The following is a 16,136-nucleotide window of genomic DNA, read 5'->3' as shown; positions in this document are numbered from 1 at the left end:
TTTTTAACCCAGTGAAGAGTACACCCATCTAGGCCATGAACCACCAGCTTCTCCAGGAGAATGCTATGGGAGACTGTGTCGAAGGCTTTGCTAAAGTCCAGGTATACAACATCCACAGCCTTTCCCTCATCTACCAGGCAGGTCACCTGGTCATAGAAGGAAATCAGGTTGGTCGCAAGCCCTCAGGTGGTGCACAGGGTGGGGTCCTTCAAACGAGGGGACGGTTCGGTTCTGGGGGGAGCGGGGTGGCTGCCACGGGAGGGGGCGGCAGCGTTCCCGGCTGGAGCTGCTGAGCCCACCAGGGCTGCAGCCCCCTCTGGCCCTGGCCTGCAGACGCGGAAGCCACCCGCCACCAGCACTGGCACTGGTAAAGTGCTGGTGACTGAACAACAGTTAAATCAACGTGAATGTGCAAATTAAGTACAGCTGAGGTAACTTCGGGGCCAGCCTCACAGGTACACCCGACACAGACTTGCAGGAAGAACCTGAAAGACATCAGTTTTTGCTTTTGAATTAAGAAAGGATTTAAGACAATAACGCTACGGAAACACAGCCTAGAGCCACAAAATGAGATGGGGTCCAATGACCCCTTCCCTCCCACGCCAAGCGTGCTGTGGCTTTAGTTACAGCATCAGGAGGACACAACATCAAGTTTCTTCATAACCTCAATTTGTTCTACTAGATTCAAGTGTTGATGCATCTGGTTTATGCTAGAATAAATGCTTGCATCCAAGCAGCCAGTGGAGCTGGCCCTTTTGGCATCAGCAGTTACTGAAATTTAGAAAGCAGCATCTCCTTTGGAATGTCTGACAAAACCAATGGGAAGCACTGTGAACACACAGAATGATTGCACACGCAAAAGTAATTTAGATAAACCTGAATTATTACCTCGGTATTAGGATATAGCTCTATTCATGTAATACCCAAATTCTTACTTGTTTAACAAAACCCAATGCAAATACATCCACTGTTGTATCACAGACTACAAGACTATTAATCACCTTTGTATTTCAACTAGGGAATCTTATACAACACAATGGAAGTTACTTCCAAGGCTTTCACATGCACGTTACGGTTGATGTCCGAGAGGGAACGTGCTGGTGCTGTCAGAAGGGAGGACTGCAGCCACTGACACCTGGCAGTGACACGGATGTTCTTCCCGGTGGAGAGACGCTCCACGCCAGCCAAGCCTCGATACAAGAGGGTCAAACACCACACTTGTACACTTCAGAAATGTGTAGCATGGGGAATCGATCATGCCCCAGTGGGCAAGAGTCAGCAAAGCTCAGGAAGTGGGTTTTATTTGGCTTTTTATCTATAAAAAAATTCCAAGGATGCACACATCCATCCCGAGTTACATTTCTTTCCTCTCCCCGCTCACCCTACATTCGGCATGCTAGCAATTCCAAAGTTCTTCATACCTTACATCTGAGTTTGATGCAGCAAATGCTTCTTGTATAAAAAAGCCCTTGCTAAGTTTAAAAAAACAAACAAAAAAATATCTGAAAAACATCCAGTATTAAACTCTGGCTCACTGACACGCAAAATGATCCTTTTCAATGATCACACAAGTTCATTTTCAGGCACTCCACTTCAGGACATTACCACAAAAAAAAAATTCCTGTTTTATTGCTCTATGCAGAATAATATCCCACTCTAAATTTAAGCTCTATGTGCAGTTATTTACCATAAGAAATTTAAAAAAGAAGAAAACATATTACCAAGTTTTATAAGCGCTCTTTAAAAAGCAAAGGTAGTCTTCTGTAAAAAATTAATTTTACATCAGCTACATGCCAATGGCAGTTTATAGGAAATTCATAACACAGTGCCTAACTACTCTCTCATATCGTCACACTTGATTGCAGTCTGGTTTTTTGTAATGTTTAAAAGGCAATTCTACCATGCTTTAAGAGTGTCAGGAGCTCAAGCCAATGTTATTTGCAGGCATGACCACAAAAAGAACCACCTTCCAAAATTAAGACTAGTGTAGTCTCACTCAGGAATAATTTGTTCATGAGCTTGTCAAGGTCTGCGGTGTTCAAAATGTCCATGCTGCAACGAAATCTTAATCTTTAAGAATGCTCACCAATGGGCAAAAGACTTAAGCATTCCATTTTGCTGTTGAAATCAATTAAATTCATTCAATTATTGTCAAGGAGGTTTTAATTTTTCATGTCAAGACTTCAGTTGATGGCTAGACAGCCTATTCACAAAGTAGCTTGACTCCTGGCATAACTACAGACACAAAGGAAAAAGAAGGCGGGCAACGGCTGCTGACACTATAGTTTCTCAGAAGGGGCAAGTGCCCCCACATTCTACTTAGCTGAGCAGAAAACAGAACTCATTCAAGAAGCTTGGCTGCTTAAACTCAAGAACGCTGTATAACATCGGTTGACAACTCCTTTCCCCAGAAGGCAGCAACAAGCAACAGTCGCTGTTACTCCTTTCAGCATTCTCAGTTCTTCAAACAATGCTTGTTATGAGATGGGTCTTCTAGAATTATAAACTTTAACACCATTCTGCATTGAGGAGCGAGCGTATTTTGTCAGAAGAGTACCAACCGTCTGCTTCTCTGCACATAAGTCTCTACAGAGGAAATAAAGCAGATGACGCTGGCATTAGAGATATTCTTATACAAAACGAATCCGTGAAATACTTGTAAATATAGCAATAAACTGGATTAGGGTTTCGGGAGAAAAAAAAAAAAATCACTACCGTAATTGTCACATAATACATAGTATAGTATTTGAGGCAGTCATAGCTGATAAGAAGTCAGCAACGCAAAAAGGAAAGAATACAACATGAATTATATTTTAATAAAAAGAAGCATATCCTTACTGTATGTAAGGGGTAATATCCGCTTCTGTCCACTTCTCCCGTATGCTAAATAAGCTGTTAAATCTTTCCTGATTATCTTCAGGCAAGTCTTCTACTTTTAGCAGAAAGATGGTCTCTGGTCTTGAGCTTTTATCCACAAGAGCCAGGCCCTGTAGATCAGCAGAGAGAAGGCATTAAGTAAAGACAAAACAATTAAACTTCCTTCTTTCTGGCAATAGCCCATTAAAGTTGCCCTTTGCACTTCCAAAGCCTTCTAAAACTGCATTACTAGAGGCAAAGTGAAAAAATGTCATAAAGGCGCTGTTTTCCAGGCAGTATTTATCGTTTCCTTTATGACAAGAAGGGAGGGGAAATCCCTTAAGTCCCAACATCTCTCTGCCTCTTTTGAGCGGAAGGATTTCCATAGCACTTGCTACTCTACCGGCTGTCACTACACTCTGCTCAACGATAGCTTCAGCTTCTGTTCTAGTTACATTTACAAGCATTAACCGTACAGCTGCAACTTTTCTTCAAACAGTGAAACATGCCAGAGTTACAGAAACCTGAACTGTCATGATTCCAGACTACCGATGCTCACAGAGGATGTCATAAGAAGTAGTTTAACTCAAAAAGCTGACAGAAATCATAGAATCATAGAATCACTTTGGAAACATAGAATCCCACCACTAAACCATCTCCCTAAGCACCTCATCTATCCTTCTTTTAAATACCTCCAGGGATGAGGACTCTACCACCTCCTTGGGCAGCCCATTCCAGAGCCTGGCAACCCTTTCGGTGAAGAAGTTTTTCCTAATATCTAGCCTAAACCTGCCCTGGCACAGCTTCAAACCATTCCCCCTCGTCCTATTATCTGTTACCAGGGAGAAGAGGCCGACTCCCACCACCCTACAGCCTCCTTTCAGGTAGCTGTAGAGGGCGATCAGGTCTCCCCTCAGCCTCCTCTTCTCCAGACCAAACCACCCCAGTTCCCTCAGCCTCTCCTCGTATGACTAGTGTTCCAGATCCCTCACCAGCTTGGTTGCTCTCCTCTGGACAGTCAATCCCCATTGATTGATAAAACCTACATATGGCACAAGTCAGTTAACAGCCTACTCACAAAAGAATCCATACTTCATGTTTTTACCTTAAGCTGATCAAGCCTTGTCGTCATCCCTTCAGGGACACTTTGTTGCCAGACTTCTTGAAACTCTGATAGATTAAATTTAACTGCATTTTGCAAAAGCATTTGTGCTATAGCTCTGCATATTTTATCTTCACGCATTTCAAAGTAAACCTCCCCTGCTGAGAAACAAAAAACAGGTTCTCTTGGGTTCTTGCTTTTTGATAAAAGAACGAAAAACAGCCTCACATTTCAGTTCTGTTCTACAGCCTCCTACAAACCAAGTATCCTGTTTTTTTTCTCTTCTTCGGGGAGTAACCTGACTTGGTATTTTTCTGGATAAATGATGGTATCTTCTCATTCTCAAGAACAAATTAAGTGGAATATTATGTGCGTGCGCAGCACTGTCTAAGCCACAGTATTCATTCATATCAATAAATGTATTTGCCTCCTATCTTTTCCCCTTTCACAGTAAGACCTTCTCCTACAGCTTTCATTCCTATTTCAGAATGGCTTGTATTAAAGTGTTTGCTCTCTGTGGTTGAACAATTAAAACTTTCACTTCCTTAATGATCCTTATAATAAATAGGAGATGATGAAGGAAATAATGAGAATTTATTTTGTTTCACACTGACTTGGCGAAAAATCTCTGAACAGGCATAAACACTTCACTTTTTCAGTCATCTGGACTTCCTGCAATTCACACTAGTTCCTTGTGCAACCTGCCTAAATATACTAAGACGACAATCTGTGTCACTCCAGCTACTTTCCTACGTCCTTTAAGGTCGAGTGCAACTCCTACTTCAGCCAAAGGAGAGATGAAAGTAACTGCGAGGGAGAATTCAGAATGAGATTAAGGCACTGAAATATTACATCTATATGCAAGATGGGCAACGGAGACTTAATCAGCACAATCAATGGATCTTGTGGTGCAGCGCAAGGGACCAAAGGCAGATGTCTACTTCAGGCAAACTGAGTTCAGGGAGATCTACATGCCACTGACTATTCACAATAGCACAATTAATTGCTTAAGCATCTGAGACCTCCTAGGGTATCTAAAGAGAGATTCCATCTACATTTTATTAGTGATCTGTCTTTAGTCACAAAATTACGTCTTGTAGACACCTATTAAATCACTTCGGATACCTCTGACAGCTCCTGATCTTTCCCTGATGTCTTGTACAGTTTAATAGTCCTTTTTCCTATGAAACTTTCTCTAACATTTTACAGATTTTTAGCTTGCTGTTTGTTCCCTCCTTTTACTGGCATTGTAGCAAATTCATTTGTTTGGGCCATCCTCACAAAATCTGCATTCACTCATGAATAACTGTTTCCTTTACACAAAATTAAAATATGCATGCTTCCCCAAACTTACCATCATCAACGTATTTCTTTCCATAGCTTAAAAGAATATGTTCTATCATCAAGGGACCAAAGGCAGATGTCTACTTCAGGCAAACTGAGTTCAGGGAGATCTACATGCCACTGACTATTCACAATAGCACAATTAATTGCTTAAGCATCTGAGACCTCCTAGGGTATCTAAAGAGAGATTCCATCTACATTTTATTAGTGATCTGTCTTTAGTCACAAAATTACGTCTTGTAGACACCTATTAAATCACTTCGGATACCTCTGACAGCTCCTGATCTTTCCCTGATGTCTTGTACAGTTTAATAGTCCTTTTTCCTATGAAACTTTCTCTAACATTTTACAGATTTTTAGCTTGCTGTTTGTTCCCTCCTTTTACTGGCATTGTAGCAAATTCATTTGTTTGGGCCATCCTCACAAAATCTGCATTCACTCATGAATAACTGTTTCCTTTACACAAAATTAAAATATGCATGCTTCCCCAAACTTACCATCATCAACGTATTTCTTTCCATAGCTTAAAAGAATATGTTCTATCATCTCTCTGAGAAAAAAAAAAAAAAAAAAAAAAAAAAAAAAAAAAAAAAGTCAGAAATAGGACATTACAGAAACAGTTACCAAGAAGAAGATGGAAGGAACAGGTAAAGTAAAAAAATCAAGGAGAATGGAGGATGGGACACATCTTCATGGCCAACATGAATAGATTGATAAAAACTCAGAAGTAAATTAAAAGAGGACAGAAAGGATGGAAGTTAATTCAGCTTGTCACCCCCAAAAGTCTCTTCCACCTTCTATTTTTATAACTAGCAAAGACTAGAAGGCATCAGGGGAATAAGGAAAAGAGACTCTTGCAATGCCACTTCTTTTCAATGAGAAGTGACCCAAGTCACAAATTTGGTAGTTAATTATCCCTTACTGAATAGCAGGCATTTTTCTACACCTCTGGCATAAAATTACAACCTAACTGTAGACTCCAATACCAGAGCAAGTTTTCTTTTTGAGCGAAAAGTCAAATAAATGGAAAATGCTACATATTGTAAACTTAAGACTTTGTTTGAATGGTAATCTTAAATTATTTCACTACTTGAGTACATGCTACTTCCATCATTCACAATTCAGCAGTAATGTTTCTGCTATTGAATCAATGGAAATATTACCAATAGAGACTAAAATCAGTTTACTAACCTGTCTGAACTTCTAATGCCCTTGTACATTTCAGAGGCAAAGAAAATACATCATTAACACCACAGTAACTGAAATCTAGAGTTATAAGACTATAATTCCAATGACTGCAATTAGTAATAGGTAATAATGACTGTAGACAATTTTAAGTAGTAAAAGTAATTGCTTACGTGGGCTCTAAAGGTCCAAGTTCCTCAAGGCAGGTACGTAAAGGAACCTTATTTAAAGACCAGGACTCTGAGTCTATCAGCTGAGTCACATGATTCAAGAGTTTCATCTCATAGTCAAACTCTAGAATTCTCCAATATCCTGCCAAACAGAAAACCACAAAACAGTGTTAGAAGGATAACATTCACACCTTAATGCTATTCCCCTGGATATGTTACAGGAGGCTGCACATTTAGGTCCCATCTTTACGAAGTACAGCAACAGCATTCTGTCCTTTTCAGGATTAAAACTGAGAAAAAGAACAGAACAGTAAGAGCAAATGTAAAGGAGAAAGAAATGAAGTTATCTCAATTATTCATAACTGTTTACGTAGATTAACTGCCACAGATACAAAGACACTACAAATCCCATCACAAGATGACCTGGAAAAAATAATTAATTCAGACACAGAACTGCATCAACAGAACTGGCTGCACTGGCCCTGCAAAGTGGCAATTCGGGTCCAGCCAAGTTCACAGAAATCCAGATGTAGCAAAGCACAGATCTGGTACAATGGTGCTGTGCAGCTGTAAGTGATGAGGGAAGTAATTTGTGAGATTGTCGTCACCTACTTAACGCGACAGTATAGGGAAAATGGAGCAGAAGGCTTCCCAGTGGTGCTGAGTGATGGGACAGAAGGCAACAAGCACAAGCTGCAACAAGGGAAATCCCAGCTGATTATTAGAAGAATTTTTTTCCCTTTGTGGATAGTCAAACACTGGAATGGCCTGGATGGAGGCTGTGCAATCTCCAGCCTTGGAAATGCTCAGAACTCAACCAGCCGAGGTCCTGAGCAGCCAGCTCCAAGCTGGCCCTGTTCTAACGCAGAGGTTTGGATCTGATACCCTCCAGAGCTCAGTTCTGCCCTACATGATTCTATGACTCTAGGACTGCTGTCACTGGACTGGCGTCCAGGTGAGGGTTTGGACTTGGCCAAGTATAGTAGGATGAGTAGGAGCTGTCCTGAGGTGAGGTACTTGCTCTACATGGTGGTAGGAAGACTTCTGAGATAAACCCAGTCTGGGAGGAAGAAGGGACTATGAAAGGACTGGGGTTACATAAGGATCAGCTATTTTTGCCTCTACTGCAGAAAGCAGTACCCACTCATCCACGATGAGGGCAACCAGCCAAAAAAGATTCAAGCTATGGGTGGGATACTCTGATGCCAGTGTTTGTAGAAGCAAAGAAGGAATTACTCTGGAAAGAGACAGACTGGTCAATGCCTGCTCAGTTTTACCTTTTTGGTGAGTTTCATAGCAGCAGAGAATATAGGAAATATGGAAGCAGAACTTAGTAACTTGCACCTTGAACAACAAGAATGTCAAATGGGTCTTAGAAAAAGGAGACACAGATATTTTCACAGGTTATCTCCTCATAGGCAATAATATTCTTTATGGGTGAATACCTTCAATTCTGCAGGCATCTATAACCTGCAATTGGTGCAGTATTTCTTCTTCACTTGCTTGAATCAGACTTAGCAAATCTTCTGTTGTATACTGCAACGAGGGAAAAAAAAAGAAGGAAATAGAACAGGTTATCCTTACTCCTCCTTTGCTTCTGCAAGCATGCTAAATGCATTACAGGATATAATGAACGAAGACTTAGAAGATGGATTTTTTTTCCCCCAGACTCCGAATTTTCTAAGGTTTACCACACTCTCTAAAACTTTTCCTGTCACTTACAACATTTTCTCAAAGGATTATTCAATGCAAAAGCCAGCCTAACTACAGCGAAGTCTTTGTGCCACGCTAGGTACTATACCTGTATTCCCAGGATGACAACCTAGCCCAAGTAGGCATCATAAGTAAAGTATTCACAGCAAAAATGAAAAGTGAATGTGTTCTGTCCTTCCTAAATCACATATTTTAATCTGTGAGATACAAAGAAAAGATAAAACAAAAATCACTTATCACTTTTGGATAGAAGTCAGAACTCCAGCTTAGTACTTCCACTGAGGGAGAGCCTCCTCCAGCATGACCTCAACAGTTATGTGTTGTCTTTTGGTGCCTGCTAACCAATTAGCAGACATGTAGCACAGACCCAGCCACAGTACATACAGCTCCTTGCAGAACAGTTACTTGGGAGGGATTTAGGAGACACAGGAGGAACAGAAGGTATCATGAGGAGTGAAGTAAAGGGAAGGAACACAAGACTTAAATCCATAGGAAACAGGGCTTCATCAGTTCCTTTATTCACCTTACAGCCTTTTTGATCAACTCTAATATTAAAGTTTTGTTGATTATAGTGTAAGAATATCTCCTATCAAAACAAGAAAAATATTGGATGAGGTACTTGAGATCTATTAGACTATGGGAACACAAATGGAACAACACTAAATTTGGAACATCCAAATGTTAAAAAAAACATTCAATAAGTACAGAAAGGTCTCCTCTTCCTGCTGTGCCATCCCTATTAGACAGTATAGAATCGCAGAATTGTTTAGGTTGGAAAAGACCTTTAAGATCATCAAGTCCAACCATGTTGAACCACCATCAGGCTGAGCAGCACTGAACGGGCATCAGTATTTCAGCAAGGGATGACCATATTATTACAGTACTTTAAAAAACACTGCTAGCAATTGAGAGCAAAAATATCCCCGGGTCAGTATTCAAGTGTGTTTCAGAGTTAGATCCTGCCATGCAGATAAGACCCTGCACAGGAGTCCTTGGCATTGTCCTGGTTTCGGCTGGGATAGAGTTGATTTTCTTCCTAGTAGCTAGCATAGTGCTGTGTTTTGGATTTAGTACTACAAGAATCATAGAATCATAGAATGTTTAGGGTTGGAAGGGACCACTAGTGGTCATCTAGTCCAACCCCCCTGCAGTGAGCAGGGACACTGCTAACTAGATCAGGTTGCTCAGAGCCCCATCCAACCTGGCCTTGAATGTTCCCAGGGATGGGGCCTCCACTACCTCTCTGGGCAACCTGTTCCAGTGTTTTACCACTCTCATTGTAAAAAATTTCTTCCTTACCTCTAGCCTGAACCTACCCTGTTCTAGTTTAAAACCATTTCCCCTTGTCCTAACACAGCTGGCCCTATGAAAAAGACGTTCCCCATCTTTCCTATAGGCCCCCTTTAGGTACTGGAAGGCCGCAATCAGGTCTCCCCGTAGCCTCCTTTTCTCCAGACTGAACAAGCCCAACTCTCTCAGCCTGTCCTCATAGGAGAGGTCCTCCAGCCCTGGGATCATTTTTGTAGCCCTCCTCTGGACCCGTTCCAACAGTTCCATGTCCTTCTTGTGCTGAGGGCTCCAGAGCTGGACGCAGGGCTCCAGGTGAGGTCTCACCAGAGCTGAGTAGAGGGGCAGAATCCCCTCCCTCGACCTGCTGGCCACACTTCTGATGCAGCCCAGAGTACGACATCCCTTCCTTCTGGTGTGTCAACCTCACCACTCAGCTTGGTGTCATCCGCAAACTTGCTGAGGGTGCACTCGATCTCGCTGTCTAAGTCATTGATGAAAATGTTAAAGAGCACCGGTCCCAGTACGGACCCCTGAGGGACACCACTCGTCACTGATCTCCATCCGGACATTGAGCCATTGACCACTACCCTCTGGATGCGACCATCCAGCCAGTTCCTTATCCACCGAACAGTCCATCCATCAAATCCATAGCTCTCCAATTTAGAGAGAAGGATGTTGTGGGGGACCGTGTCAAAGGCCTTGCAGAAGTCCAGATAGATGACATCCATTGGTTTCCCTCTGTCCACCGTTGACGTCACACCATCATAGAAAGCCACTAGGTTCGTCAGGCAGGACTTGCCCTTGGTGAAGCCATGCTGGCTATCTCGAATTATCTCCCTGGCCTCCATGTGCCTTAGCATAGCTTCTAGGAGGATCTGTTCCATGATCTTCCCAGGCACAGAGGTGAGGCTGACAGGTCGATAGTTCCCGGGGTCTTCCTTTCTCCCCTTTTTGAAAATGGGCACAACGTTTCCCTTCTTCCAGTCACCAGGGACTTCACCTGACTGCCATGACTTTTCAAATATCATGGAGAGTGGCTTTGGGCGTTGTATGCGGCCATATCTCAGGACTCTGGGATGCATCTCATCAGGTCCCATGGACTTATGTGTGTGTTGATAACACACTGCTGTTTTTAGTTGTTGCTAAGTAGTGCTTACACTACTCAAGGACTTTTTGAACTCCTGCTCGGCCAGGTGCATAACAAGTTGGGAGGGAGCACAGCCAGGACAGCTAACCCAAGCTGACCAGAGAGCTATTCCATACCATATAATGTCATGCTTGGGGGTGGTTAGTTGGTCAGTCAGGGGGGAGAGGGATCGCGGCTCGGGGAGTGATCACTGCTTGGAGAGTGATCACTGCTCGGGACGGGCTGGGCATCGGTCAGCGGGTGGTAAGCAATTGCATTGTGCATCACTTGTTTTATATATTCTGTATATTCTCTTACCATTATTATTACTATTGTTATTCTTTTCTCTTATTAAACTGTCTCTATGTCAACCCATGGGTCTTTTTTTTTTTTCCCTCCTGATTCTCTCCCCTTTCCCATTGTGGGGGGAGTGAGCAAGCAGCTGCGTGGTGCTTAGTTGCCAGCCGGGTTAAACCATGACAGGCATTTGTTCCCCCTCTGAGGCCTGGCTAGCACTCCCAACAGCTTTTTTAAGAAATCACTGCTTTCAGCTATGACACTTTTATTCAGCTGCATCACCCTTGCAAACATAAAACGGAATGGTTTGACTTGCATCATGTCCATGCCAACAATTTCCAGATAAGGATAAGAAACATATTAAGTATATTAACTCAGAAGCATTCAATCATTTGAATATGCCTTGCCATCACACTTTAAACCCCAGGATTTTAATTTGGTGCATCCTGAGGAAACTGTGTACTAGCCTATTTCTAAGTTTTGCTGTAGTTTGCTAAATCACATCACTATGCATCAGGCTTCCTTACAGCAATTCCTGAAAGTACTATTGTTCCTTATGGCTCCTTTCCTGTAGTTCTTTGTGCATGATACAGTACAAAAAACTGAACACCATGAGAAGTTCACAGTAAGCCACCCAAACACAGTAATTTGTTTTCAAACAGATTAAAGATGGCTTATTTGTTGCCAGCACCCAATAAATACTAAGTGTAAGCAAACAACACAGCAAAAATTTTTACTACCTATTGTTTGGGATTCCATTGAGAATCAGTCCCATAGGGAAGCTAAGATTCATCTACGTTTATCAGATATATCTAGTTGTTCTCCAGCAAGCCAAAACATGAAACATTCTCCTTCAAAACAAATGGAGATCAGTCCTCAAACTGCATACTAGTGTTTGGGGAGACACTGACATGTTTTTATAAAATCAATTTAAGATTATCACTTTAATTGCAAGAAAGTAATTTATGTAGCTGACTCACCTTTGAAGTTATCGAAGTCTGATCTTTCCGACTATCTGGCCCTTCATACGGATCTTCCATTAAAAGCTTCCTCAGTTTCTTCAGTTTAGGTCGACATCTCCTTAATTCCCAATAGTTATTGGAGAAGCCAGCAATCTACAAGAAAAAACAGCAACTCTTAAAGCATTTTAATCTACCCTTTGGATTCAGAGAAGCCTAGCAAAAATTATCATCAAAAAGTATTAATCTAGTCACTGAGAACAAGAATTTATTAATAGGGTAATTACTGTACAGATTAAACACTCATTGTAATATTTTCAATAAAAAAATTTACTGCAGGCAATGAAGAATAGAAAACCACTGTTGGTTGATGAAACTATGTTCACAGTGCATATGACAATGGGAACAACTCTTCTCTACATGCAAATGATACAATATCACCATGGGATATATTCCTGCACAGTCCTCATCAACATTTCTTTTCCTCTTAATGATAAGCTATGCTAGTGCCATAAAACCCCTCCTGTATTACCCCGTTTCCACCTTCCCCACTTCTACCCATGCTTGGGATCTACTTCGTGGTCTTTTTACACCTTAGTGAATCATCATATCACTAAGCACAAGTAAACCAGACATTAACAGCACAGTAAGTTACACTTGCACACAACTAACAAGACATCTCTGTTCCTTACTCTGATTCAACACACAAATTTAAAGCATGCAACAGGATGCTCAGGTGTAATTGATTCAACAACACTAATCTAATAAAGCTTTACCTTCAGAGTAATCCTGAGGTGTTTCATGGGGTACAGCTGGGACTTCCTAGAAGATTCTTTGTAGAGGACAGACTATCGGAAGCCTTTCAGCATTGTTTCTGCCATTTACCAAACCAACAGAAGGGGACACAGAATGGCAAAACAGGCTTCAGGTACATGACTCCTGACCCAACCAAGAGCCCCTTGTAAAAAAGCCTCCATGTAGTATTTTAAAATACCCTAAATGATTTACCAGATTATTTTTATTTTAAGGACGTCCATTAGAAAAAAAAAAAAAAAAAACCCAACCCTCACCCCCCCCCCCCCCCCTCCCAAAACTGACTTTAAAACCTTAACAGCACCGAGATTTTCTTTTTTTTTTTTTTTTTTTTTTTTTTAACGTGTTGATTTTTATTTGCCGTGTGGGCTGGGCTCCATCCTCCAAGCCCAAACCCAAGCAGCGATGCCAAAAAAAAAAACCAAACCCTAACACCCCCCCCCCCCACAACTGAACTTTAAAACCGTGGCACGAAATTCAGGTAAATACTAATTTCCTGGTAAACTTCTAAGCTTTTTTTTTCCCCTCCATGTCAAATAGCATTTGCCCAAGTGTTAGATTTTTTTTTTCTGCCAAGTTTTTTTTCTGAGCAATTTGGTAATGAACAAGAAGGTACTCTGCATAGAAAAGAAAATAAATAGTTCTTATTTAGAATTCAAAGCTCATAACTGGAGCTGGTCTGTGTGAGGTGAATAAAGTGGCAGATGCTTTGGCCGAGAGTATTAGCCTTGCAAGTGGTATAAAGAGCAGCACTGAGACTGCAGGAGAAGGGCAGTGAAGCCCCAAAATACTGGGTAAACATACTATCTTTTGCTATGTTTCACAATTTGCAGTGTCAATACACCACGCAATGTTTTTGAAGATATTGAGAGAGCTCTTAGAAAGAAAACTCTAAAAATAATTCCTAAGCAAATCACATTTATATTCTGTTGCTATGTATGACTTCAGAGGACTATTGAGATCATTAAGCATAGCAAAAAACAAATATGGAAGAATATTACTTTCTCATTAATCTACTTTAGTTTGAATTAACTTCTATTAGCTGAACTGCTGACTTCACGGAAGAAATTATGTTGTTTTGATTATTACGTTCATCTAAGGACAAGCAGAATTACTCTTCAATTATGTCATTATATCCATTACAGCAAATAATGACCTAGTAATAATATTTGCCTAACTATTTTTAGTAGAATTTTATTAACTATGCTTCAGAAGAGCAGAGAAAAATGAATTCTTTAAACTGAGAATTCTAAAATCATGCACTCCCAACAAATCTTTCCAGACAGTAGTTAAAAGGGAGTTGCCTTTGAATATATTTCTGTATTTAAAAAATAATATTCAGGCATGATATAGTATAACCTGCCTTTTGGGGAAAGCACTCCTAAGAAACGATTTGCAAACAGCTTATGTTAAAAATAGCTGCGAACACTGAGAAATTAGATTTTCTTTGAAAGCTTTGAATACCTACCACAAGTAATTACTATCCACTGAAAATAAACCAAACTTTTAACTTCTTAGAAACAATAATTACCATGCATTATGGATAAAGCCCAGTTGCCTAAAGGGCCCTAGAGCCTTTTTGGACACCCTAAGATATAGTGTGCCCCTGTGTATAAAGCATATTTATAAAGACATCCTCCTGGGGCTGTTCAAAGAACTGCATCTTAAGTGGTATTAGAAGCCTATGTTTAGGCAACTGAATTCCAGCCAGGTTTCACATATACATCTTGGATAAAATACAAGAATTTATAGAGAATAAGAAAGTAGAAAATTAAAGCAAACAAACAAAACCTCAGAAAGACTTACCTGTGAATGAATAATATTACAAGATACTTGATCTGCATTCAGCTGTTCTGGAGTTTTGCAACCAGGAATAAACAGCAGCATATTTGACGTATCTGCTATTTTCATCTCATAAGTTTTATCTTTGCTGCACAACACTGCTTGTTCATCCTTTTCGCCCCGGATTACTAGGCTGGAAAAAAAAATAGCACAAAAACAAAGATGTATTTTTACCTCTATTTCAGGATGAACACCTATTAAGCTTGTCTGATATTTTTTTCACATTTATGCGTTGGTAAAGAAGTTATAAACTACAGTTCTATTTGGTAGCAGCAGTCACAGGATACCAAAATATAAAGATACAATCATCAATTAATCTAAAATATCTTAACACTATGTTTTTTCCTCACCTTTTTGAGTTTTCCCACTCTGAAATACAAGTATTCAAGGTTTTTATGTGGTCAAAACCTCCCCACCTGCTTTTCCCCACAACCCCCCCTAAAACACTGATTAGGTGATGCTTAAAGCCTGAACTAGTTCAGCAATCTTAGAAATGAGGTTGCAACGAGAACTGTTCTTTAATGAGGACTGAAATTGGCCTGTTGTGAAACAAGAATGCAGACAGGAATTGCGCCTGTTGTGCAGTGTCCTTCAGATAATTCCGTCTCAAAAGCATGCACGTTTTCTTGCAAGTAATTCCAAGCAGGAAAGAAAACCTTCTAGAGCATTTCAGTACAAAAAAATCTCAACGCAAATCCCCCTCTTCAGCTCACATGTAGAGATTCTTAGTGAAGACACGATAACACCGAAGCAGGACCACAACAGAGGACATACTCAGTCCCTCCCAGGCCACCCTAAATTAAGTTCTCAGATTCAATTTAATCAAATTGCTCATCTTGCTTCCGAAAGCTTGCATACATGAACAAAGCTCAGCCGTGCCCCAGTCATCCTCAGCACGACTCCGGCCTCTGCCCAATGACAGCGGTCAATACTGCACCGACAGGCTTAATGACACACAGCTCTGAGAACTATTTTCTTTAGAGGGAGTTCTAATGTTGTGTAAGTTTTAAACTTTTTTATTATGCCACCGGCACTGCAGCGAAGGAAGAAACTGTAAAACAGTATCAAGAGCTTATCCAGAAACTACTCTTGGTCCTGAGTTAGAGGTCACATTCAAAAGCTTATCTAGAACCAGTTCTTGGTCCAGAGTGAGATGTCACATCAAAAGCTTATCTAGAACCGGTTTTTAGTCCGGAGTTAGGTGTCCCATAACGATCCTACAAAATGCCTATCCCAACACTGTACATCCTTCGCTCTCATGTTTGTCTAACTTACAGGCACTCCGCCACCCACCCAGCCTCGAGCATTCCAGCCCGACAATCTCAGAAGCCAAAGGGATTATTTTAAAGCCACAATCGGCCTTTCCTACACACAATTTTTTTGGCATCTATCTTTATACGCCCGACAAAAAAACTCTCCTCAGTAAAGGGGGAAACTCC

The 16,136-nt window shown here is 41.0% G+C and overlaps 1 protein-coding gene across 1 annotated transcript in view; it reads right to left on the bottom strand.

Moving 5' to 3' along the window:
* Positions 1-1,474: 1,474 nt before the first annotated feature.
* The window catches only part of DSCC1 (DNA replication and sister chromatid cohesion 1), a 27,728-nt gene continuing 13,066 nt past the window's right edge, over positions 1,475-16,136 (bottom strand). The window contains exons 3-10 of the mRNA XM_009635967.2: positions 14,662-14,830; positions 12,064-12,198; positions 8,103-8,193; positions 6,661-6,799; positions 5,800-5,852; positions 3,962-4,119; positions 2,839-2,987; positions 1,475-2,586 (exon numbers count right to left, since the gene is read on the bottom strand). Coding sequence (XP_009634262.1) covers positions 2,478-2,586; positions 2,839-2,987; positions 3,962-4,119; positions 5,800-5,852; positions 6,661-6,799; positions 8,103-8,193; positions 12,064-12,198; positions 14,662-14,830 — 1,003 coding nt within the window. The 3' untranslated portion in view covers positions 1,475-2,477. The remainder of the gene's footprint in view (positions 2,587-2,838; positions 2,988-3,961; positions 4,120-5,799; positions 5,853-6,660; positions 6,800-8,102; positions 8,194-12,063; positions 12,199-14,661; positions 14,831-16,136) is intronic.

Source organism: Egretta garzetta, unplaced genomic scaffold (assembly GCF_000687185.1).
Source record: "Egretta garzetta isolate BGI_Z169 unplaced genomic scaffold, ASM68718v1 scaffold13, whole genome shotgun sequence".
Lineage (NCBI taxonomy): Eukaryota > Metazoa > Chordata > Aves > Pelecaniformes > Ardeidae > Egretta > Egretta garzetta.
The sequence above is the reverse complement of the archived record's forward strand: the minus strand, read 5'-3'. Positions and strand labels throughout refer to the sequence as shown.